Source organism: Bos indicus x Bos taurus, chromosome 22 (genome assembly GCF_003369695.1).
Source record: "Bos indicus x Bos taurus breed Angus x Brahman F1 hybrid chromosome 22, Bos_hybrid_MaternalHap_v2.0, whole genome shotgun sequence".
In the NCBI taxonomy this organism is placed as follows: Eukaryota; Metazoa; Chordata; class Mammalia; order Artiodactyla; family Bovidae; genus Bos; species Bos indicus x Bos taurus.
In genome coordinates this window covers 7,029,322-7,053,140 of record NC_040097.1, presented here as the reverse complement: position 1 = coordinate 7,053,140, position 23,819 = coordinate 7,029,322, and the positions used below count along the sequence as shown (strand labels likewise).

General features: G+C 50.3%; 1 protein-coding gene across 5 annotated transcripts in view; it reads right to left on the bottom strand.

Moving 5' to 3' along the window:
- Window positions 1-332: 332 nt before the first annotated feature.
- LARS2 (leucyl-tRNA synthetase 2, mitochondrial) overlaps window positions 333-23,819 on the bottom strand; it is a 211,893-nt gene continuing 188,406 nt past the window's right edge. For 3 of the 5 annotated variants that reach the window (XM_027522381.1, XM_027522379.1, XM_027522380.1), the window contains exons 15-21: window positions 23,298-23,398; window positions 22,036-22,218; window positions 20,568-20,737; window positions 18,143-18,220; window positions 17,139-17,250; window positions 7,105-7,232; window positions 333-1,846 (exon numbers count right to left, since the gene is read on the bottom strand). In XM_027522381.1, coding sequence (XP_027378182.1) covers window positions 1,667-1,846; window positions 7,105-7,232; window positions 17,139-17,250; window positions 18,143-18,220; window positions 20,568-20,737; window positions 22,036-22,218; window positions 23,298-23,398 — 952 coding nt within the window. In that variant the 3' untranslated portion in view covers window positions 333-1,666. The remainder of the gene's footprint in view (window positions 1,847-7,104; window positions 7,233-17,138; window positions 17,251-18,142; window positions 18,221-20,567; window positions 20,738-22,035; window positions 22,219-23,297; window positions 23,399-23,819) is intronic. The other 2 variants (XM_027522382.1, XM_027522383.1) reach the window with 2 other exon arrangements.

Genomic DNA, 23,819 nt, shown 5'->3' with positions numbered 1-23,819 from the left:
CGACTGAAAATCAACAATCAGTCAAGTGTGGAGTTTCTATTAACAAGATCCCTGATGCCCAACTGCACTTGAGATCAGTTATACCAGGATTTCTGGGCATGGGGACCAGGCAGAGTATTAAGCTTGAGCCAGGTGACTTAGCTGCTGTTTCTGAGTCAGTACCATCTACCATGGTTGGTAAGTTTCCCATGCATCCCACTTTATAACAGTCCACGTGGAGTCAGGCACATAGCCAGTGCTTCAGAGAATTACAGAATAACTCAGTGTGTTCCTGATTAACTCCTAAAATTGGAATATGGTGACTATTCCAGGATTATATGTTTGTCCCGAAGTCATACATGACAAACATTTTATTCCATTAAAAAAAAAGTCGTCTGTTAACTGCTGAACTGCAGGGGGCCACATTTGAGCCTACTTCAGAAAAAGGCATCGGGGAACAAATACAGATTTTCAGCATCACAACATGTCTGGATTCTCCTCCCCTCCCTGTATTAAACAGTACTCAGTGGATTGAGGCCAGTTCTGTTAAGAGCACCTAACCTCTGACTTCACCAAAACCCAGGATCACCCTAACATACATCACATGGGGGTCTTCCTGGCAGCCAGTGCTGTGGCTGGAGCACAGGAGGGGACACCCGGGTGGCACCAGCTCCCCACCCCCACCCCCGCCTGCAGTGGACTACTTCTTCCAGACAACAGGCTCTGGGGGCCACACCCAGGGCGGCATTGCCATCTGGGGCGCACATGAGCAGAAGCTCTGTTGAGCTATGGCGGGCTCTGAGATGGGTTCTGGCCAGGCTGGAAGCAGCTTGGTTCCGCTTCACTTCACAGCAAACGTGACACCCTGAGGAGGCAGTCGGGAGGGGCTGCTCCCCATTCACAGTGTGAAGTGGTGCTTCGCCCGAGGGCCTGAAGATCGGCATCAGAGCAGACCAGGCAGGCTAGTCCAGCTGAGCCTGGGTGCAGCCAGCCAGCCAGGCAGGGCTGAGGAGCCGGGGTGCAGGCAGCCAGACTAGCCCTGCTTGTGTCTTGATTCCCAGCAATTTCTTCTTCGTCTTCTTTTTGGCTGTGTCAGCCATGCTGGATCTTAGTTTCCCGACTACGGATTGAACCGGGGTCCAGAGCAGTGAAAGTCCAAACCACCGGACGGCCAGGGCATTCCTTGAGCGACTTCTGAAGACGCCAGTGTCCATGCAGCACGTGGATATCTGGATCCAGCCTGCAGGCAGGAGACCCTCTGCCGTGAGGCTGAGGCTCCGTCACCCATCAACAGTGACTGCTCGAGCTGCTCCAGAGCCCCCGACATCCTCGGTGTAGCCTCACGCTCCTCAGACCTGCCGAAGGCAGTGCAGTTTCTGGGGTCCAGAGGCGCCCAGGCTGCTCGAGAGGCTTCGTGTTCAGGCTCACCTGCTTCTCTTTTCACCTTCCTGCTCCCACCGGCCGAATCTCTGGGGGCTTCACGTGGGGCTAGATGCTTCCCTCACCCGCAATGGCGGAGGTATGCGCTGCCCACCCCACGTCACTCATTTCTCCTCTGCCCTACCCTCCCTCCCCCCGGCACCAGATCACACTGCAGAGGCGCCCTGCGGAGGCAGACGTTCGAGACACTGGGCTTTGCCCCGAGCCGGGGCCCCAGACCTGGAGGAGGGGCCGCAGCGGCCGGCAGTCACTCCTGCAGCAGGAAGTTGATGAGGGCGGTGCGCGGAGAGAGGAAGGCCTTCTTGATGCTTCGCCCCTGTAAGAGCCTGACTCCCAGCTCGCTCTGCAGAACCAGTTCGTGGACTTTGTCCTGGTCCTGGGCGACGTGCTGGGGCACGGGGACTTTGCCGCAGGCTTTGTTGTTGATCTGAGAATGCGAAAAGAGAGACAACCCATGAGGAAAGCCTGGGGGTGGTAGGCAGCCTGACACCCACTGCCCCTAAAAGGTGCTGCTGTCTCTGTGTGGGGAGAGGGTGTGGGAAGAGAGAAAGAAAAAGGCGGCACCCAGCTTCCCAGAAGAGCAAAATGTAGTGAGACGGGTGGGATTAATGCCTGAATACGGCAGAGAGGGCGGGGGCGCCAGCCCGTGTTTCCTGAATGCTGCCCCCATCACACCTTGGTGGGAAGTATGTCAAAAACTCTCAGCATGAGATGGTTTAGGCTGTTTTCAGGAGGAGAGGGACAATTGTGTTCCTAAAGATCACATCGAGTTCAGAGCCGGCTACAGGGCGCTTCATGTGGACTAATTAATTTCTGGGGAACCTAGGCAACCTCCCTTCCTGATGACTGGCTCCAGAAGGGGGCGCTCACGTGTGACAACCTGGAAACAGGATCCACACCACTCACAGTTCTTACCTAAAATGGGCCGGTACGGTTCCAGATGTTCAAGCTGGATTTAGAAAAGGCAGAGGAACCAGAGATCAAATTGCCAACATCCGCTCGATCATCGAAAAAGCAACAGAGTTCCAGAAAAACATCTACTTTTGCTTTATTGACTACGCCAAAGTTTCTAACTGTGTGGATCACCACAAACTGCGGAAAATTCTGAAACAGATGGGAATACCAGACCACCTGACCTGCCTCCTGATAAATCTGTATGCAGGTCAAGAAGCAACAGTTAGAACTGGACGTGGAACAACAGACTGGTTCCAAATAGGAAAAGGAGTATATCAAGGCTGTATATTGTCACAAGCTGGAATCAAGATTGCCAGGAGAAATATCAATAACCTCAGATATGCAGATGACACCACCCTTATGGCAGAAAGTGAAGAGGGACTAAAAAGCCTCTTGATGAAAGTGAAAGTGGAGAGTGATAAAGTTGGCTTAAAGTTCAACATTCAGAAAACGAAGATCATGGCATCCGGTCCCATCACTTCATGGGAAATAGATGGGGAAACAGTGGAAACAGTGTCAGACTTTATTTTTTTTGGCTCCAAAATCACTGCAGATGGTGACTACAGCCATGAAATTAAAAGACGCTTACTCCTTGGAAGGAAAGTTATGACCAACCTAGATAGCATATTCAAAAGCAGAGACATTACTTTACCAACAAAGGTCCGTCTAGTCAAAGCTAAGGTTTTTCCAGTGGTCATGTATGGATGTGAGAGTTGGACTTTAAAGAAAGCTGAGCACTGAAGAATTGATGCTTTTGAACTGTGGTGTTGGAGAAGACTCTTGAGAGTCCCTTGGACTGCAAGGAGATCCAACCAGTCCATCCTAAAGGAAATCAGTCCTGAATATTCATTGGAAGGACTGATGTTGAAGCTGAAACTCTAATACTCTGGCCACCTGATGCAAAGAAATGACTCATTGGAAAAGACCCTGATGCTGGGAAAGATTGAAGGCAAGAGAAGGGGACAACAGAGGATGAAATGGTTGGATGGCATCACTGAGTTGATGGACATGAGTTTTGAGTAGGCTCTGGGAGTTGGTGATGGACAGGGAAGCCTGGTATGCTGCAGTCCATGGGGTCACAAAGAGTCAGACACGACTGAGTGACTGAACTGAACTGTTCTAGACACCAGTGGTATTATTCACTGAATGTTGGTTCAATTATTTGATGTGAAGGTTAAATTTCACATCAAATATGAACTGATATTGTTGCTAAGGAAAGTGAAATGTGATCCAGATAGCTTCTGAACAGCTTGTTTCAAATCCTCTGTCCCAGTGGCTCCTGTCAGAATGCTTATGTTTCTTTTGTGAATGCTCCAGTTTTTGACTTTGAAAATAAAGTCACTGTATTACGAAAAATTACAGGGAAGAACTTCTGAAGTTTCAACCAAAGCATATTATTCAGGATCCCATAGTAACCCATTTATCTTTTCAGATTTCTGCAGAACTTAGTGGCATTTTTAGAGCCTGTATTGGCCTAGATCGCTGTGCTGTGCTGTGTGTGCTAAGACACTTCAGTTGTGTCCGATTCTGCGACCCCATGGACTATAGCCTGCCAGGCCCCTTGTCCATGGCATTCTCCAGGCAAGAATACTGGAGTGGGTTGCTATGTCCTCCTCCAGAGATGTTCCTGACTTGGATGGAACCTCCTCTCTTACATCTCCTGTATTGGCAGGCGGGTTCTTTACCACTAGCGCCACCTAGAGGACGGGATGGGAGGCGGGTTCTTTACTCCTTGCACCCGGATGGGAGACAAATGAGACATCACCTCGAACAGCGGGTGATGTTTAGGAAGGTCTCCATGGGGTCGCTTGCCTTTAGGAAGGTCTCCATGGGGTCGCTAAGAGTCGGACACGACTGAGCGACTTCACTTTCACTTTCCAGGTCCCTACATGGTGGCCTTGCTAGCTTCAGCCCTTTGGTCTTGCCACCTCCACTTCACCACTCGGCCTGGGTCCAGGCCTCTGTGTTGTTCTCTAGGACTTTTCCAACAGCTGCCTGGTGGGCCCCTGGCCGCGAGTGCTGTCCCCCCACTCCCCTAAGCGCCCCAGCCACTGCTCACTGACAGGAGCCCCACAATGGTCATGACAGTAAAGGCACTCGTTGTCTGAGCTCTCTCTCTCTCTGCGCCAGGGACTGTGCCCCACAAGCCACCTGAGAGACCCTGTCTATCCCTGTCACAGGCCCATGAGGTAGGTCACTGCCATTCCATCCCCGATTCTCAGAGGGCCAAGCTGAGGGACAGGACTGTGAAGCCACAGACCAGGTCCCCACTCCAGCCGAGCCTGGAGATGGGATGACCCCCAGACCCCCTCTCTTCCCTGCCAGCCCCCAGCCGCTCCAGATGCAGTCCGGCCCTCTCTGGAGAGGGGCCCTGCCTCTGCTCCAGCCCCTCCTCGGCTCCTGGTCCAGGGAGGGCTTCCCCCGCCGTGGCTCCTTCCCTCCACCAGGGAAAAGCTGCTCTTCTTTCAAAGCCAAGGTCAGGTCCTCTTCCTCAGGACACGTCCCCCAACGCCCCAGCCGCCAGAGGCAGCGACGCCTATGCCAGCAGCAGTTACCATCTACCCAGTGAGCTACCAAGCCTGTGCTGCCACTGTTTCCTCCTCGTGAGATGGGGCCTCGTCTGTGAGATGGGGAGAACAGCAGGCTCTGCCTCCCCGGGCTGCTGTGCGGGGTCAATGAGTCAGTATCTGGAAAGTTCTCAGGGCAGAGCCCGTCTTAGACGATGCTCACTGTGTTAGTGGGTTTTGTCATTGGTGCGTCCAGAAGCAGGTTGAACACTCCTGGCATGCTCCGTTTAATTCTTGGCATAATCAGGTGAGGCAGGCCCTGGATTTGCCTCCCATTTTCGAACTGAGGAAACTGAGGCTTAGAGAGATAAGCATTTTGCAAAGTGAGGTGGTCCAAGCCCCAGGCTCTTAAGTCTTAACCCGGAGGCTATACAAATTGTCAGTGTGTGTGACAACGTGTGTGCCTCCCCAGACCGTCCCTCCCGGTGCCGGGCTCCACGGACACGAGGCGGTGCCTCTGGGCTCAGAGCACACGGGCGCGGCTGAACTGAGTTGCGCTGGGTCACACTGTCTGTGCTGCAGCTTCTATTTCCGGCCTTGGCACTGAGCGAGATCACGCGGAGACAGGACAGCAGGCCTCAACACCCCGACCCCCAGGTTGCTGAGCTGGGTGTGCTTGCAGGGAGCCCTACACATTTTACATCTTGAATTTTTATTTCAATGAAAATCTAAGATTATTTTACCAATTATCAACACTCAATTTCTTTTCCGCGGTGGTTAATTTAAAATGGAAAGACATTTTCAGACTAGAACTTCAGCGTCTCAAGTTGGCATTTCTGGGACTTCCCTGGTGGTCCAGTGGTTCAGACTCTGCAGGGGGAGCTGGTTTGATCCCTGGTCAAGGGAACTAAGATTGCACAGGCTGCAGGGTGTGGCAAAAAAAAAAAAGTTGGCCTTTCTCAGCCGAGCTTAGGACGAGTCCTTAGAAGTATACAAGAGAATTATTTCTTAGAAACGTTAATCAAATTAAAGAAATCGCCTCTCTGAGGCACAGGCTAGTTTTGAGGACTCTGGGAAGAAGCCTCGCCAGGCAGCCTCACCTCCTCGCCCTCTGTGGGCAGGGGAACAGGAGGCATTGAGGGACTGAGTGCCAGGGGAGAGGGTGAGCAGAAAGAGTGGCTGACAAGGAGCCAGTCTCCTGGGGGCTTCTGTCTTTCCCAGCGTGGACCTGCCCGCAGGGCCCAGGGTTGGCAGACACGGCAGGTGGGGACTGGCAGGCCCGGCTACCCCTCAGCCTCTGGGTGACTTGTCTGTGGCACGTTCCATGGTTTGCAATCATTTTGTTTCTATTTTTCTTTCCTTCTTATTTCCCCCTATCTTTTCCACCAGGCTTTAAGCTCCACGAGGGCAGGGACCCGGGTTGTTGTATTTGGGTTTGGGTCCCAAGAGCCTGTGTTAAGGTAGGGGAGGTAACTGGATAATGACTGAGGAATAAACAAACGTGGGCAAAGTGATGAGCTCTCTGAGCCTGTGTCCTCAGCTTAAAAAAAAAAATGAGGACAGCGATGCCTGCCTCTCAGGGTGATGAGGGCTAGGATGTGAATCAGCTGGCCCACGTGTGGTTCAGACTGAACGGTCTGCCTCTTGTTTTCTTTCCCTCTTCAGCCACATCAGCATATTGAAGAGATGTTCCTCACAACGGGTCTCAGATTAAGCAAACTAAATACATAAGGATAAACTAGAGCAGAATTACTTGCTCTATACTCTAATCGACTACTTCTATGTATTTAAAATGATCCACCTTACCAAAAAAGAGATTTCATGCAGTCTTCCTGAAATATATTTTGCAGAGTGAGGGACTCCATGCCCACCACCTCACTATCACCCTACCCTCTCCAAAAGCCAAGAGCAGTTGAATGAAACCTGGAGAGCCTGAAACACAGTTGGAATGAGGACAGTTAGAACACGTAAGGCAGGACAGGTTGATTCTTTCCATGCTCTCAAAAGCTTGAGGGCCACAAGTTTTCTGCTCACAAGATTTTGGTACGTGGTGACCTCAAAACTGAAGGTGCTGGCAAAGCAAGATAGGCTGGAAGGTCGGGCAGAGAGTCGGGTGGGCTAGCAAGGCCTGGCGAGAAACCTGCAGACCCGGCTGTGTGTGTGTGTGTGTGTGTGTGTGTGTGTGAGATTCCCCTGGGTGCAGGGGGCCTCGGGAGGCACTCACCAGAACCGCCATCTGCACGACCTCAGGCTGCTGGAGGAACTGCGGGTCCACGGTGGGCCAGGCCTGAAGCAGCACGCTGGTGTTCCAGGCGTAGTGGGCACACAGCTTCTGTGGCACCAGCGCCAGGCCTGCGACATGGAGACACGGAGGGTCAGTGAGCACGCATGGGCTCACGGGAGCAGGCTGTACAGCGCCTGTCCCAACACGGCCTGCCCTGGTGCTGGCTGAGGCCCCAGGGGCCCCACCACAGCTTTCCACAGCCCACCAGGGGCCCCCACTTCCTTCGGCCTTGCTCATCATCCCAGCTTATTTATTAAATATATTTTGGCCATAGGAGGCTAGTTTGGGGGAGAATGGATACAGTGTATATGTACGATTGAGTCCCTTCACTGTTCAACTGAAACCACCACAATATTGTTAATTAGTCAGACCCCCAAAACAAAAACTTTAAAGTTTGGTGAAAAAAATTGTTTTTTGACTGCACCAAGCAGCATGTGGGATCCCAGTTCCCTGACCAGGGATCGAAGCTGCATCCCCTGCACTGGAAGCACCGAGTCTTAACCACTGGACCGCCAGAGAACTACCATCCCAGTTTACAAGTAGCTTTCTTTTTCTTTTTCTTTTTTTTCAACGATACCCAGAGCCATGAAGATGGGTGAACACACTTTTCCTAAGTGTGCATTTGGAAAAGCAAGGCTGCTGACTTCCCTCCGTCTCTGCAGTCCCGCTGGTGAAGGAATCCTTTGTGCGGATCCCAAAGTAACGAGCTGTGTTCGCTTCCTCTCTGGCCCAAAAATACTTGTGGTCTGAGAGGGCCTCCCACCCAGTCCTTTGACTCCTAATCCACCGAGCCAACATGCTGAGAACAGCAGGGTGCTCCTTCTGGACCTACTCAAGGGAGCTCAACTTCTCAGCTAAAACTTCCTCTCGTGAGAGGCTCCCGCTACTTCCAAATTGGAAAGAGCTGTCCTTGGCTCAGGGTGGGTCCAACCCAAGGAAGCTGGGAGGAATGAAAGCCTCTCCAGTCGCGAGCTCCCCAGTGCTTTGCGCTGCAGCCCCCAAGGCCGAGGAGGCTCAGCACCCCAGAGATGCTCACGGCCAGTGGTCTGAGCTTTAGGGCTTCAACCAAGGCTTCTCTAGAGGGAGGGTTCAACCTCTGAGCCTCTGTTGATATCGGGAGTACAAAAGATGCCCCCAAATGTGAAGGAAGTACATGGGGCAGAAAAACCGATGCCTGGGCAATTGTGGCCTGGCACCTCACCGCTGCCTCCTGGCCTCCCAGAGGCAGCTCTTGAGCAAGTGGGCACGTAAATGTGGCCAGTGTGCCCATGTGGGGGTGTTGCCATGGCAATGGCACAGCCCTCACACTGTGAGTGGTTTCTCCAGCTCTGGTAGAGGTGGCGTGGCCCTCGCATTCCGCGCCCCCCCACCCCCAGCTCTTATTATCAGCCTTGAGACCAGCAGATACATTTGAAGTTTGAGTCTGGGAGAGAGGAAAGGAATCCCACCAATGCCAGTCCTGAACACTGGGCTGTGAGTTGATAATGTTTTATTTTCTTTGATGACAGAAGTGATGCATAGTCCTTGCAGAAAATTTGTAAAAAGTCAAAAAACAAAAAAAAATCATGTTCACATGATTTTATAGCATCTATAAAACTTTTTATTTTGAAAGATAGTAATGTAATGTATTGAATGAATATTTGTATGATATTGTATCCACAGAATCAAGCCAAACCACCACCTGGATCATGCTACAGACACAGCTTTGGATTCTCTTTTCTCCTACATCTTAAACTAGTAATCAGCTTCACGGAAAATGATGACGCACAATAATATATATACTATGGTCATAGTTTTAGCAAATGTTTATATAAACAGAAAAGTTGAGGAAGGAAAACAGCAGAATGCGGGGGGTGTTCTGCACCTGGGCTTCTCTCTCTTCAGATGGCACCTATACCCCATTCTGGGCTCCTGCTCCTTCTGAAACCCCAGAAGCATGCATCAGACACCTTCACTGTGCCTTCCAGCAGCCCTTCCCTGCTTCCTGTCCCTCATCTGTCTTTGCTCCATTCTGGGTAATTGCACAAGATCCATTTTTCAGTTCACTAATTTTCTTATCAGCTGTATCAGATGTGCTGTTGAACTCATTCACAGTGTTTAATTTCCCAAGTTATGATTTTCAGTTCTTTTAAGTGCTATGTTGTTTTCCTAATTTGCTGGACTTTGATAGCTTTTGTTAATCTTATCTTCAACTCATTCTCTTTTTACCATATTAGACTTACTGTACACTCTCTGACTGGTAACGCCAATGTCTGAAACCTCTGTGGGTCTGACCCCTCTCTCCTTTTTTCTGTTGCCTCCCTCTCGCTGCCTTGTTTCCAGGTGAATTTTAGGATTCTTGGCTGTGAGTTTGTATTTCTTGGAATTTATCACTGGAGGTTCTCTGACATGTCTAGGTTCTGGCTGAAAAAATGAATATTTGTTTCCGCCATATGACTGCAGATCTATGATCTAGGACCACTTTAAAATAAATTATTAGGAAAAAGAAGAAAAACAGCAGAATAGCAGCAAGGATTATCCATGGGAGATATAAGTGTAGGCAATCTTTCTGTTAAAAAAAAATTATGGATTTTTCTACATGGAATACTCATGACTTTTGTAATTTGAAAAGATATTTATAAACAGTGTTCCCATACTGTGACATTAGTTCAAGAATTTTCTTCTGGCTTCTTTTTACGGTTTCATTTTGTTTTCCATTTATTCATAATTTATCTATCTGTAATTTATTTTGTGTATAACGTGAAAAAAAACACATTCTTAAAAAAAATACACAGCAGTTTTCCAAACTGACTCCACTGAATAAAGCGTCTCTTCCCTATTGGTTTGTGATTTTTGTTTTACAATATACTATACTAGAGATGGGCTTCCCTGCGGGCTCAGACGATAAAGAATCTGCCTGCAATGCAGGAGACCTGGGTTCGATCCCAGGGTTGGGAGGATCCCCTGGAGAAGGGCAGGGAAACCCACTCCAGTATTCTTGCCAAAAGAATCCTCATGGACAGAGGAGCCCGCGGGCTACAGTCCATGGGGTCGCAAAGAGTTGGACACAACTGAGCGACTAGGCAGAGCACATACTAGGGATGGTTGCAGAACGATTTACTATGAAGATACTTAAAATGCCTGTGTGTGATGAAGTGAAGAACGGGTCAGAACAGGAATCAGCAGACTGCTTCCTTCACTGAGAAAGTCTTGCTACCAAAAATACGGGCGGTTTTACTGGGATGTGTGCTTAGTGACACGGGCGAAGGACCTGCTAAGCTCCTCACCTTGTCCTAAGCGCTGAGAGACCGTTCCCAGACCAGCCTCAGGCCTGTGGACTCCGAACGGCAGCGGTGTCTTACTCTGCTGACCTGCGCGGCTCAGTCCCTGTGCAGACGTTGCGCATTTGCCGAGCGTCCTGTGCTCTACTCTTTGGTGCTCTTACTGTAACCCTGTGCTGCCGGATGACAACCTGGGGGAAGGGAGGGCCCCTCGGGGCCTGAGAACCAAGTGGCATCGGAGATGTACTCCTGGGCCCCGTGTGGTCCCCGTGCCCTGGGCTTCCCCCGCTTCTAACGAACCTGCTCTGTTTCCAACAGACGTGCCTCTTGGCAGAAGCAGAAAGGAGCTTCCTGCTGGTTCCTCAGAAGGGTTCCTATTGAGACTCATATCTAAATACAGGACAGAGGTCACAGAAGGGAGATAATCAGGTCTTTATTTTAGCTGGCTGGGCCAGCATGGCTTGTCCTGTGACCCAGCTGCCATGGGCAGCGTTCCAGAGCCTCCACATGGCAGTTGCACAGGATGCCTGGGAGACGAAAGGACCCTGGACACAAATGTTCTGCACAGAAGCTGTTACAAATTCCACTTAAAAAAAAATGAGGAAGCCCAGCCTTCCTGGAGCAATCAGGATGCTTATTTATAGTGGCCAGCGGCCCCTGCCAGGAATTCCATATAGATGGGAGAGGGGCCCCCACCTCCCCACCCCGCCCCGTCCTGCTCAGCAGGGAGGAACAGAAACTCACGACCCCAGGCTCTACGTCATGTTTTTGCCTTCCTGCTCTTTTTAGGGAACTAAAAATACCTACCATTTGCATGGTAAATACAATGCTTTCTTTACGTGACACAGGTCAGGCTGGGAGCTGGTGTTTGGGAAGCACACGGAGAAAGTCTGAACATGGGCTGGGAAGCAGCAAGGCTCTGATACACAGGCCACTGTTCAAGGCCAGCTGTCGCTCTCAGCCCACCCTCTTCCTGCCCCTCCCTGGAGAGCTGCTGTCGCTGGCCTTCCTGTGCAAGAACCAAAATGCCCTTCTTCTCCCGCTCCGAGAGCTGGTGAGGTCGCCATGCCACCAAGGCACCTGGAGCGAGAGCAGGTGGTCGTGGTGTCTGTGGATGGCAGGCCTCCCCTGATGATCAGTTTCACGCCTATCTCCACTCCACCCCAATCCTCATCACACACAGGGGAGGCCTGGAGACTGGGTCCCCACCATGGCCCATCCAGCCCTGGTACTGCCAAGGAAATGGACAGGGAGAGACGCTGCTTCACGCTAGCCTTTACCCACAAAAAGCGTTCTGGTGACACTGGCTCAGCGGTAAAGAATCCGCCTGCCGATGCAGGTTCGATTCCTGAGTTGGGAAGAGCCCCAGGAGAAGGAGGAAATGACGACCAACTCCAATTTTCTTGCCTGGGAAATCCCATGGCCCAAGGAGCCTGGCGGGTCATAGTCCATGGAGTCAGAAAAGAGTCAGACATGACTCAGTGACTAAACAACAACAAAATAACGTGGAAACAGCATGCATCAGTTCAGTTCAGTTCAGTTCAATCGCTCAGTCATGTCCGACTCTCCACGACCCCATGAATTGCAGCACGCCAGGCCTCGCTGTCCATCACCATCTCCTGGGGTTCACTCAAACTCACATCCATCGAGTCAGTGATACCATCCAGCCATCTCATCCTCTGTCGTCCCCTTCTCCTCCTGCCCCCAATCCCTCCCAGCGTCAGAGTCTTTTCCAATGAGTCAACTCTTCCCGTGAGGTGGCCAAAGTACTGGAGTTTCAGCTTTAGCATCATTCCTTCCAAAGAACACCCAGGACTGGTCTCCTTCAGAATGGACTGGTTGGATCTCCTTGCAGTCCAAGGGACTCTCAAGAGTCTTCTCCAACACCACAGTTCAAAAGCATCAATTCTTCGGCACTTAGCTTTCTTCACAGTTCAACTCTCACATCCATACATGACCACAGGAAAAACCATAGCCTTGACTAGATGGACCTTTGTTGGTAAAGTAATGTCTCTGCTTTTGAATATGCTATCTAGGTTGGTCATAATTTTCCTTCCAAGGAGTAAGCGTCTTTTAATTTCATGGCTGCAGTCACCATCTGCAGTGATTTTGGAGCCCAAAAAATAAAGTCAGCCACTGTTTCCACATCTATTTCCCATGAAATGATGGGACCAGATGCCATGATTTTAGTTTTCTGAATCTTGAGCTTTAAGCCACTTTTTCACTCTCCTCTTTCACTTTTATCAAGAGGCTTTTTCATGTATAAAACCATCAGAACATCAACAAATATCTTACTGTCCCTTACAAGTATCACACACACACTTCTAGATGATTTGCGGATTTGCAGGTGTTTTTTGGCTTTTCTGAGTGGCTTGCAGAATCTTAATTCCTCAGCCAGCGACTGAACCTGTGGCCTTTGCAGTGAAAGCTTAGAGTCCTAACCACTGGGCAGCCAGGGAAGTCCCTAGATTTGGAGTTTTACTGAAATTAATGAATACAGCCTATAAGCACAGCAAAACAATATAGCTACAATATTTTACCACCATTTTTACGAAGAAAAAAATTTGTGGTGGTTGACTATACTTCAAGATCATGTGTTACTTGAGAAACTTAAGGGAGGCAAAGGGTCACCATGCTGTGACCCTCATAATTAAGATGTTGATGGAAGACTCAGAGACAGCAAGAGGTAGAAGCAAGATGCAAAAACCAAGGTAGAAAAGTCAGCGTTGAACTGTACAAATGGCCAGAGAAACAGAGACGGGAGAGCTTATCACCACATTGTAAATAACTTATATTTGGCTAAGTTCAAAGTAGCACACACACACACACAAGACAAAGAGGAGAAATCACTCAAATGCCCATCAGTAGACGACTGTTTAATAACTGACAGAATATTCACTGGGTAAGACACCACGAAGCTGTTAAAAAAGAACAGGGTCAGCCTGTAAGTATTGATATAGAACCACTCTATACAACACTCAATATGGAAAGAGAGAAAAATTTCACATACACGCATGGAGTTCTGACAATTCGACTGTCAAACTCGGCAGTGGAGGTGCTTGGGGAGAACAACTGAGCGTAGGGGTGGGGATGCGGGAACCCAGGACGCACCCTTTGCAGGAGCTGAGGGTTTTACAGTATGTGTACAGACGTACTTTTCAAGGAAAACTCTAGGATTTGCTTTGCTTTAGGGAGCCCAAAGGGGAAACCTTGTGTCCCGAAAGTGTCAGTGGGTCCAGACACGCAAAGTTTCCCTGACACCCTCGTGGACAGGACAGTACTCTATGATGGTAAACAAAAGATAACTCTGTAAATTCACATGTGGTCTCCTGACCTTCTCAGATCCAGAGCGTCAGGAAGGAAAAAAGATTTCCTCATCCTGTTAACGTGTGCACACAGCCAAGACACTGGTTCCATTTCCCACTGAAGGTCTCCACCGACTCTTTACATGATTGGTAGAGGGCATTATTAGGCTATCAAGTACTTTGGGTTTCTCTAAAGGTTTTCTTTTATCCAAAGCCACAATGGCCATTTTGTCTATGGACCCTGAACGGCTCTCAAAAGACAGATCTCAAATCCGCTGTCCTTTGGGGAGGATCTCTTCCATGAAAACCTTCTTTCCTGGGGAACTCTGGAAAATGGTCGTTTCTGAACAGCCCACCCTCGCTGACCGTATTCCCACTGTAGTCACTGTGCGGTTGTCTAAGATGCAGCAGGGAAGTCAGCAGTGTGAGAGCTGTGTTTTTATTCATTTATCTGGCTGCGCTGGGTCTTGGTGGCAGCATGCGGAGTTTCCTGTTGTTGCTCTTGCAGCACGTGGGTCCTCTAGTTGAGGCATGGGACTCTTAGTTGCATCATGCGGGATCCAGTTCCCTGACCAGGGACTGAACCCCAGACTCCTTGCATTGGGAGTGTGGAGTCTTACCCACCAGACCACCAGGGAGGTCCTGAAAGCTATGTTTATTTAGAATAAAGTCCCAGAGCCTTGAGAAGAGTGACTGACAGTGTGGGACGACAGCAATCATGCTCCCTCCCAACACAGTGCTTCTGCTTGAGAGGACGCTCAGTCCTGTGACACCGGCCCTTGCCGGATGCCAGGAGAGGCGGGAAGGGGTCAGGTCCCCACCGTCTGCAGAAGGCACCTGACAAAGACCCGAGAGCTAATGGCCAGGGTGCCGGGCCTGCGGTGCGGGATTCCTCACCTGACTGCGTCACGGCCCCGCTTCCCACTCGGAGGAGCCACACACTCATACACCCACGTGCAGAGCCACTGCTTCTTTAAATGCCTGAAGGATGCCCTTTCAAGGGAATGAACACAGACTGCAATGCCCGCTGCTCGGAATGCCCTCCCCAGCTTTCCCACCAATGCCTAGACCAGAGTCCGGCACAAAATACACGCTCCGTGAATGTTCATGGAATGACCGAACGAGACCGGTTAGGAAAACTCAGATTTAACCTAGACAGACTCCTCCTTATAACACAGCTCACAAAACCCACCGGTGTCCTATGTGGGGGAAAAACACGAAGTCACGTTTGAAACGGGCTAGTTTCTATCACACTCCTCTCGTGTGTGCCCTTCAGGAGAGCCTGCCACACAACCAGAAAACAGACTAGCAGGGTCCACGGCAGCGCACACCTCTGCAAAGACCTGCTGGCGGGGACAGGACCCTGGAGACAGCAGGCCCTCCTGCCACCCTCCCAATCCTGGTCCTAAAACACAGAGATTGGAGGGGCACGCAGTCTCTGGGTTTCTGAAAAACCCATTTACATCAGTCCCTCCTGGGAGAAATGAAATGAAGGAGGCAGACAGATAATACGGGACTGAAAATGATGATAAGGGAGAGATGTGTATATTCCAGGATGAGAGTGAACACGTTTATTACAAATTAGATAAGCTTTGTTTTATAAGAAGAGAAGAGTAGGAAAGAATTAACAGTGTGCCACTTAAAAGACTTAATGTGATCACCAATGCTAAATCAAAGAGGCATGTTTTCTGCCTAAGGAGATAATGAAAGACTGTATAAGCTAATGTAATATGGCAGCAGCCTGGCAGGGCCTAATACCACCCTCCATTTGGGGCATTCTGTCTATTCAGCAAAGAACGGGTGGACTTTCTTGTCCTGTGTGGTGTCTTCCAAAGCACAGAAGCAACTCAAGTCACTTTGTGAAGGCAGTGAAACCCTTCTTTCCGAACCTGACAAGGCACACTGAGGAAAAGCTGGTTTCTCCTAGGAGAGTAATTGCAAAATTCTAAATAAACACTAGCAAATAGAATTTACAGTATGTTAAAGGTTTACTACCCCATGGTCAAGGTAAATTAATCCCTCGATAGCCTATTAGGCAATCAGTTAATTGCACATAAGCCATACCATCAGGGCAAAGGCGAAAATGAAAAGCAAAGGCTACAACAGCTCAACAACTAGAGAATGGACGTTAAGTAAAACCCACCTCCCTTCCTAAGGCGCGTTCTGGGAAACAAGGCTAGAGGGCCGCTTCCTTAACACGACAGGGACTACCTACCCTAGCCAACAGCCAACAGTAAACCTCACAGGGAATCATGTCCCACTGAAATCTGGAAAGAGAGAAGACTGGCTGTCACCAGTATTCTTTAACACCACATGTGGTTTTCTAAGCAGTATATTAAAGACAGTAAACAGACACAAGAGCATAACTGTTAGAAAGGAGAAAACTTAGGCTTATTTGTTGGTCACAGACTCCTAGAAAATCCAAGACGATTCTACCCCTAAATGAAGGAAGAGTGATTGACAGGGAATCTGGTTATAAGTAAGTAAATAATTACTAAAAATCATATGCCAGATATTACCAGTCAAAAATCATAAGAGAAAAAAAAGATTCCAGTTAGAATAAAAAAAATAAAATGAACTATGGCAAGATGTTGGGAAAGACTGAAGGCAGGAGGAGAAGGGGACGACAGAGGATGAGATGATTGGATGGCATCACTGACTCAGTGGACATGAGTCTGAGCAAGCTCCGGGAGTTGGTGATGGACAGGGAGGCCTGGTGTGCTGCCATTCATGGGGTTGTAACTAGTTGGACCCGACTAAGCAACTGAACTAAACTGATGGCAAGATGAAATATTTGAAAATAATCTCCAGAAATGTGTGGGATCCATATGAAGAAAATTACAAAACTTGACTGGGGGATGAGGGAAATCTTGAATAAATGGAGAGACAGACCGTGTTCTGGGATGGAAGCTTAGATGTGGTAAAGATGTGAAGCTTTCCCAGGTTACTTCCAGGCTTAAGAAAATCTCAAGTCAAATATCTCAAGGAGATTTTGGGAGAACTTAACAAAATTATACCTGAGTTCTACTGAGAAGAACAAACAGGTGAGAAGAGCTAAAATAACTACGAAAAAGAAATGAATACTACTTCTCAGAAACTCCCAGGTAAAAGCATAATGTAAACACAGCATCCCTAGGCTGCCTGCCTCCTGCAAGCGCCTTTAAAACATCCTCAGAAGTCAGAGGGGACCTCTGAACACAGGGTCTGGAGAACCGGGCCCAGCACAGGCATCAAGTCCTCCTGCATGGTCCATTCTCAGTTCGCTCCCATTTCCACAGAGAGGTCCCCAGGGATGATGCCACACTCTGGGCCCCACGGCTGAGGACACAAGTCCCGAATAAGGCTCAACACGCGGCTGAAGCACATGCTGGCCAGTAGTAACAGGTCAAATGAGGCCTCGGCCACCTACCTGCCCAGAGCTCTGAGGTTATGTGAGGGGCCATGGGGGCGGCCATCACCATCAGGGCACAGAGAGCATCCTCAAACTCGGGGCTGTGGAGAACAACTCTCTGCGAAGCTTGCTGGGGGAGAGAAGAGAACAGCAGGGTAACACACTGAGGCACGCAAGATGAGAGAGATGGGTGAGAGAGGCCATGAAGGTACCTGAAGTCCAGAGACAAGCAGGCGGGAAGGGACTCTTCACATCACTTTAGTTCTAGGCAAAGAACTCTCCCCGTTGAATCACAGTATTAAAAATAGCTGGAGCAGCAACAGCAGCCGTATTATTGTTCTGTTTTATTTTTTTGGCTGTGCCGCACAACTTGTAGGATCTTAGTTTCCTTATGAGTTTTGAACCTGATATGAGGCCCTCTGCAGGGGAAGCACGGGGCCCTAACCACTGGACCACCAGGAAAGCCCTGAGCAGATATATCACTGTTGACTGAGCATTTAACCACGTCCTTCAGCTGATGCTGCCTGGTTTGGGTCTTCCCACCCTTTGAGCGCAGTACTGTTAGCCCACGTGACAGATGAAGCAGCTGAGGGCTATGACAGAGGGAGAGTCACCTGTGCCTGGACACACGGTCAAGCGAGAGATGGAGTCTAGATTAGAATGCAGGTCACCTCTGTGCTAGGCTTCCTGTATGTGCAGGACCAGCGGGAAGTGCAGAGACGTGCTCAGAGGTTCTGCACTGTGAAACTCCCAGGGCTGGGGTCCTCTTGCCCCTCTCAAGGATCTCAGGGGTCCTCCTATTCTTTGCCAGTTCTTGCCAACACTCAGCGTCTTCCTGAGGTGAGGCTGATCAGTTAACCTAGTCACACCCATTCACCTGCTGCACGCCAAACTTTGGAAATAAAATGTCCAGAAAGGCGTGGTCTCTGCCCTCTGGGAGCGGCAGGCCACCTCACCACGTGACTCACCACCACACCAACCCCCCTTGGCCAGGAGCAAATGGGCACAGACTGGCCACTTACCGAGAGGGCACTGCTGAGTCCCATCAGCTGAGAAATCGCAGAGTTCAGCGAGAAGTCCTCTGTGAAATGGGCAGTCACCTATGGGTGAAAACAGAATCGTTCACTTTGTTCAAAGTTCCGTTAGGCTCACACACACACACACACACAAACTGAATTATCCAAAAAATGTGGAACTAAATGTATGCCATAAAAGATACTTATAACTGTTTTCACTATCTCAAGTAGTCACTATAATGTTTTATCAGCACAAAGAATTTTAAAGTCAAAGTCAATGTTGTTTCGGCCACTCAAGACTGCTCCTTTTCCTCTATAGCTGTGACAGTGTTGGTTCCCACAGCAGGTGCCTAAGAAAACACTGATCATTACCTGAAACGGAGGCGAGACCCACCTGATGACCAAACAGCAAACAGGAGACGGGATAAAGGATGTCACTTCCCACGGTGGCATGACCTTAACTCACATTGAAGATTACTGGTATATGGGGATAAGGTCAGTTTTACATTTTCTTTTTTTTTTTTACATATTCAAATATAGAGTCAACACAAGAACACAAATACTACTTGTCAGCTTTTTCCTATTGGCATGCTTTTCAATTTTGAGCCATGGGTAAGGATACAGAAAACTAACACATCCTTGAGATGTCAAGAGTTTCCAGCCTGTTGAAATAACCCAATTCTATTATCTGACAGAAGAGAAGAATTTGCCAAATTCAAAGAGAAAATATGCGATATGCAGACAATCATTCAAGCAGCACTCAGATGACTAAAGTCAATTTCATGAGCTCTGTTTCTCTACAGCATGGGAGAGAGGATGGAAATAAAGCTGAAGAGGTGTCACTAAATGAGACCATGCTGGATCCGGGGCCACTGCAGTCTACACAAACAAGAGGAAAAGCTCAGCTCCTTCAATGTCCTCAGTTACCGGAGTCCAGAGAAGTGACCTTGGCTGACTTTCTAAATTTGAATCATCACATCTTAAAAAAAAAAAAAGAACACATTCAGCCTAAGGAGAATTTGGGGTATCTGGTACCCATTCAAAAGTGGCTTCAGACTTCCTAAGTGCTTTCTTTCAAAGACATATGGCATTTTTCCACAAAGTTCTTAAAAAGGTGAATGTCATGGTGTTACAGCAGACTTCCAGATGAAAAATTTACAGGGATGTTATCAATGAAGAATCTTTAAAAATTATTTAGACAATAATATGCTATTCTCTAAGAAGATAAGCCATTAATTTATTTGCAAAATTCATTCCACAGTAACTTCCACAAATACTGTGTAACAAAGTTTCTGAGTGGAAAAGTCTCCACTATGCTGGGTATCAGGGAACTCTGCTCAGTTCCTCATGGGCTGTGACTTGCACAGGGCATTTAACTGTTCTGTGCCTCAGTTCTGCCCACAGAAGCGACGATGAAGAGGCTAAAGACGAGGACAGTAAAGAACAGAGTCTTTTCAACCCCTTTCAACTCTAAAATTCTGTTTCTGTTTTTATAATGTATACTGTGTGTCATTGGTATAACATTAAACTTGATTCTCATCTGCAAGTGTTGGTTGCTCAGTCACGTCCAACTCTTTGCAGCTTCACAGACTGTAGCCGCAAGGCTTCTCTGTTCATGGGATTCTCCAGGCAAGAATACTGGAGTGGGTAGCCATTCCATTCTCCAGGGGATCTTCCTGACCCAGGGATCGAACCTGGGTCTCCTGCATTACAGACAGATTCTTTACTGTCTGAGTCACCAGGGAAGCCCTGCTGCTGTTGCTGCTAAGTCGCTTCAGTTGTGTCCGACTCTGTGTGACCCCATAGACTGCAGCCCACCAGGCTCCCCCGTCCCTGGGATTCTCCAGGCAAGAACACTGGAGTGGGTTGCCATTGCCTTCTCCATTGTGTGAAAGTGAAAAGTGAAAGTGAAGTCGCTCAGTCGTGTCTGACTCTTAGCGACCCCATGGACTGCAGCCTACCAGGCTCCTCTGTCCATGGGATTTTCCAGGCAAAAGTACTGGAGTGGGGTGCCATTGCCTTCTCCGAGGGAAGCCCTGCTGCTGCTGCTGCTGCTGCTAAGTCGCTTCAGTCGTGTCCGACTCTGTGCGACCCCATAGACGGAAGCCCACCAGGCCCCTCCGTCCCTGGGATTCTCCAGGCAAGAACACTGGAGTGGGTAGGATGTGTTAAATATGGAAACATGGAAAGCGGGCAGCCTCCTGGAAAGCGGGCAGCCTCCTCAGATCACCACTAGGGGGAGCCATTTCTCAAGAGCGTCCCTTGCCCTTAGAGCTTGCGCACCGTTGCTCCGCCATGGGGAAATAAATACCCAAAGCAGCAGGATGGAGACAGGAGGAAGACCCGGTGTGCCCCGCCCAGGGCAGGCAGGCCACACAGACCACGAGGGCTCAGTCACAGAATCAACCAGTGTCCCGGGAAGGGTTCTGACCTGAGAGATGACCGAGTTCTTGTACTCCCACAGCCTCCTGGCCTCGGCTTTGTCCTTGTCGCTCAACAGCTGAGGCCTGGGCGCCTTCCCAGACGTCCTGGCCTCGATAAATCGAGTCACCAAGGCCCACAGACGCTGCTGCCATCTCAGCACCCCGGGGAGCGCGTCGGCTGCGTGTGACGTTAGTGAACGACAGAGAGAGAGACAACGTGAGGATGTCTGGTCTGGTCACACCTAAGCGACAAAGCACCTGTGAAGGAGGAGATGCTTCACGGGATCTCCCCGAGGGCAGGCAGAAGGGTCCTCCCTGGCTGCCAGTGCCTGGGAACTCAGCCCAGGGCTGACTCAGTCATTTCTTCTTAGGGCCCCAGATATTCTGAGCACAGGACGCAGGGGCTTACTCAAAGTGTTCCCAGCAACTGTCACCGGCCGAAAAGGAGCTTAGAAGTTTGGGCCAGGATGTGCAGGGCATCGCCTCCTTGGTTAAGAAAGCCTGCTGTGCTGTGACGAAAACGTCCTCCGAACCAGCAGTGTGCATGGAGACAGGGCTGAGTTACACGGCGCAGGCTGACCTCTCACGTGGACAGGCAGCACACAGAGGCCGCGCTGGTCCCCAGGCTGCGTTCAGAGCCACACTGCTACGCAGCCTGACGTGTCTTAACACAGGCCGGGTCCTCGCCAGTTTCGTGTTTCATGTAGTTCAGCATGTGCGCATGCTCAGTCGCGTGTGACTCTTTGTGACCCCGTGGACTGCAGCCCACCAGGCTCCTCTCTCCATGGGATTCTCCAGGCAAGAATACTGGCATGGGTTGCCATTTCCTCCTCCAAAGGATCTTGCCAACCCAGTTTTAGATCTAAACAACTCTGGAAGAAGGAATCCCCACGCCCCCCACCCACGCTCCCCACCCGCACCCCCAAACACCCCGACCGTGGGGCTCTGGAGGCTGCTGTGGGTGACTGCAGAGGTCACAGGTGACGTCAGGGCCAGGCTCCAGGTGGGGTTCTCTGGCCTGGTAAAGGGCAATGACACCGTTCCAGGAAAAAACCTTTCAGGTTACACCAAGAGGGGACTGGCCTCTGTGGACTGCAGTGGGCCCAGGCGTACCACAAAAACCAGCCTGGCTCAAGGAAATGTTCCCAAAGTGGGATCCTCGTAGAAGCTTCCGGAGAACACCTAATCTATGCTGAAGGCAGGCTCCCAGCCCCACCCTGGAGTGGGGTCAGCAGGGCTGCAGTGGGGACCGGGGGTCTGCAGCCACAGCGCGCGCTCTCGGTGCTCTGGGGCTCATTATGTCTGACTACGCTGGCCCAGGAATGGCACAGGATGTCGGGCAAACTGCTACCTGCTCCACAGGTAGGACCCCTGGGCCCTCCCCTACTGGCTCAGCAAAAACACGCCCTTCCCTGGACTCCCTGGGTGCGGAGGCGGGTCACGGAGGCGGCCGGCTGGGAGGAGAGGCTGACTTACTCTTCACATCCCACAAGATATCCTTCTCCGGAGGGGCGGCGAAGAGGACGTAGAGCCGGACGGTGTCTCTGCCGTACTGCTCCACCACGTCCTCGGGCTCCACGCCGTTGTGCTTGGATTTGCTCATCTTCTCCCAGCTCACCTCGAGCTTCTCCCCCGTGTTTGCGTGAACAGGGTCGGAACCTGCACACCAGAAGGACGCGTAGGTAGGGGGGGATGCCGAGCCGGTTTTCACAGCATATCCAATCCGGAAACACTGAGGGAGCCGTTCAACGTGTCCACTTGAAGAATCCCACTAGTTCACTTAGTGTGACGTGTTCTCTCCCTTTAGACATCGTGACCATGCTTTGGTTTTCAAGTAAATGAGGCCCACCTCCCGCCACAAATCTGCCTTTCATGAACTGGTAGTACACTTGCCAGCTTTTTCTCAGCCACAAAACAAGACAAAGCAATGCCCTCTTTTTAAAAAGTAAATCACGTATATACAAAAAGGACAGGAAAAAAGGATAAGGAGGACTCGCACACTGCTGTTTTCTTTATGGATTCGGGGCCTCCTCTGGCAGCTGGCAGCTGACCTGCCAGGGTCTCGGGGCAGCAGAGCATGTCTGAGGTCACTTCACCTGGAGGGAGGTCCCCATCCGTGTGAAGTCACCAGAAGGTGAGCTCACCCCATGAGCGGGGTCCACGCGTGGGGTTAGCTCGCTGGGCTCACGTTACACGTGGGTCCTGCTGTGCAGCCCTGTTCCTTCTCTCCTCCCCGCTCCACACTCTCTGTCTGGATGGTGCTGACAGAGGCCACCCTCCCTGGCTGTGTGGGGATGAGGTGGCCTTGCAGCCAAGCCCCAGCGGCTGGGACCAGGAAGGACACCTGACAAGGTTAAGTCTCCTTCTCTGCATTGGAACTGAGAGAGGGCACTGGAGCCAGGGCTGACGCTGTTGGGCACTGGAGCCAGGGGTCCCGAGGAGGTGAGGCAGGAGGTGGCCCTGCATCTGCCCAAGGGCACTCTGCATGCTGAAGCCAGGGACAGCGGGATCCAAGCCTGGCAGGGGCAGGAGAACAGAGCGGAGCAGGAAGCAGAACTAGAGGCTGGAGAGTGACAAGGAGACAGCATTGGCCGCGGCTTCCTACATGCTGCCCCTCCCTGCAGCTGGGTTTGGGCGATGCCCTATGTGCCTGGGTGAAACCCGCCTTTGTGTGGATTTCTGTTCCTCCTAGCTAAATATTCCTTGGCTCCAAGAGCAACCAGATGGGCCATTCTTACCTGTGAGATCTACTTCCTCTCGCCGTAGATACTGTCCAGACGGTAGGCGGAATGTCTGCCCCTTGATAAGGCCTTGGGCCAGCAGTTTATGAAAAGGCTCTCTGAGGAAAGAAAACAGGAGAAGAAAACTGGTGGGGCGGGGACTGGAAGCATCCAGAGAGAGCAGTACAAACCTTACCAGCTGATGAGTACAGATAACTGCTCTTTGTGAAAACAGGCTGACCGCTTGTCGACTCAACTTGCACAAATGGCTCCTTACACATAAATGCTAAGAAAACTAGGTCAAATCAGTGGAGAGTAATGACTTTCCAACGTGGTGAAGTGCCATGAACACCAGGCCTCACAGCTGGCAGTCCTGGATTGGAATCTCTGTGCTGCTTCTCAATGAGCCAAGGCAAGTCACTTCTTTACTCTGAGCCTCAGTCTGCTCATCTGTAAAATAGGGATCATAAAAACCTGCCTCAAAGGGTTGTTGGGAGGATTAAATGAAACAACTGCATGAAACTGCTTGTAAATTTTAAA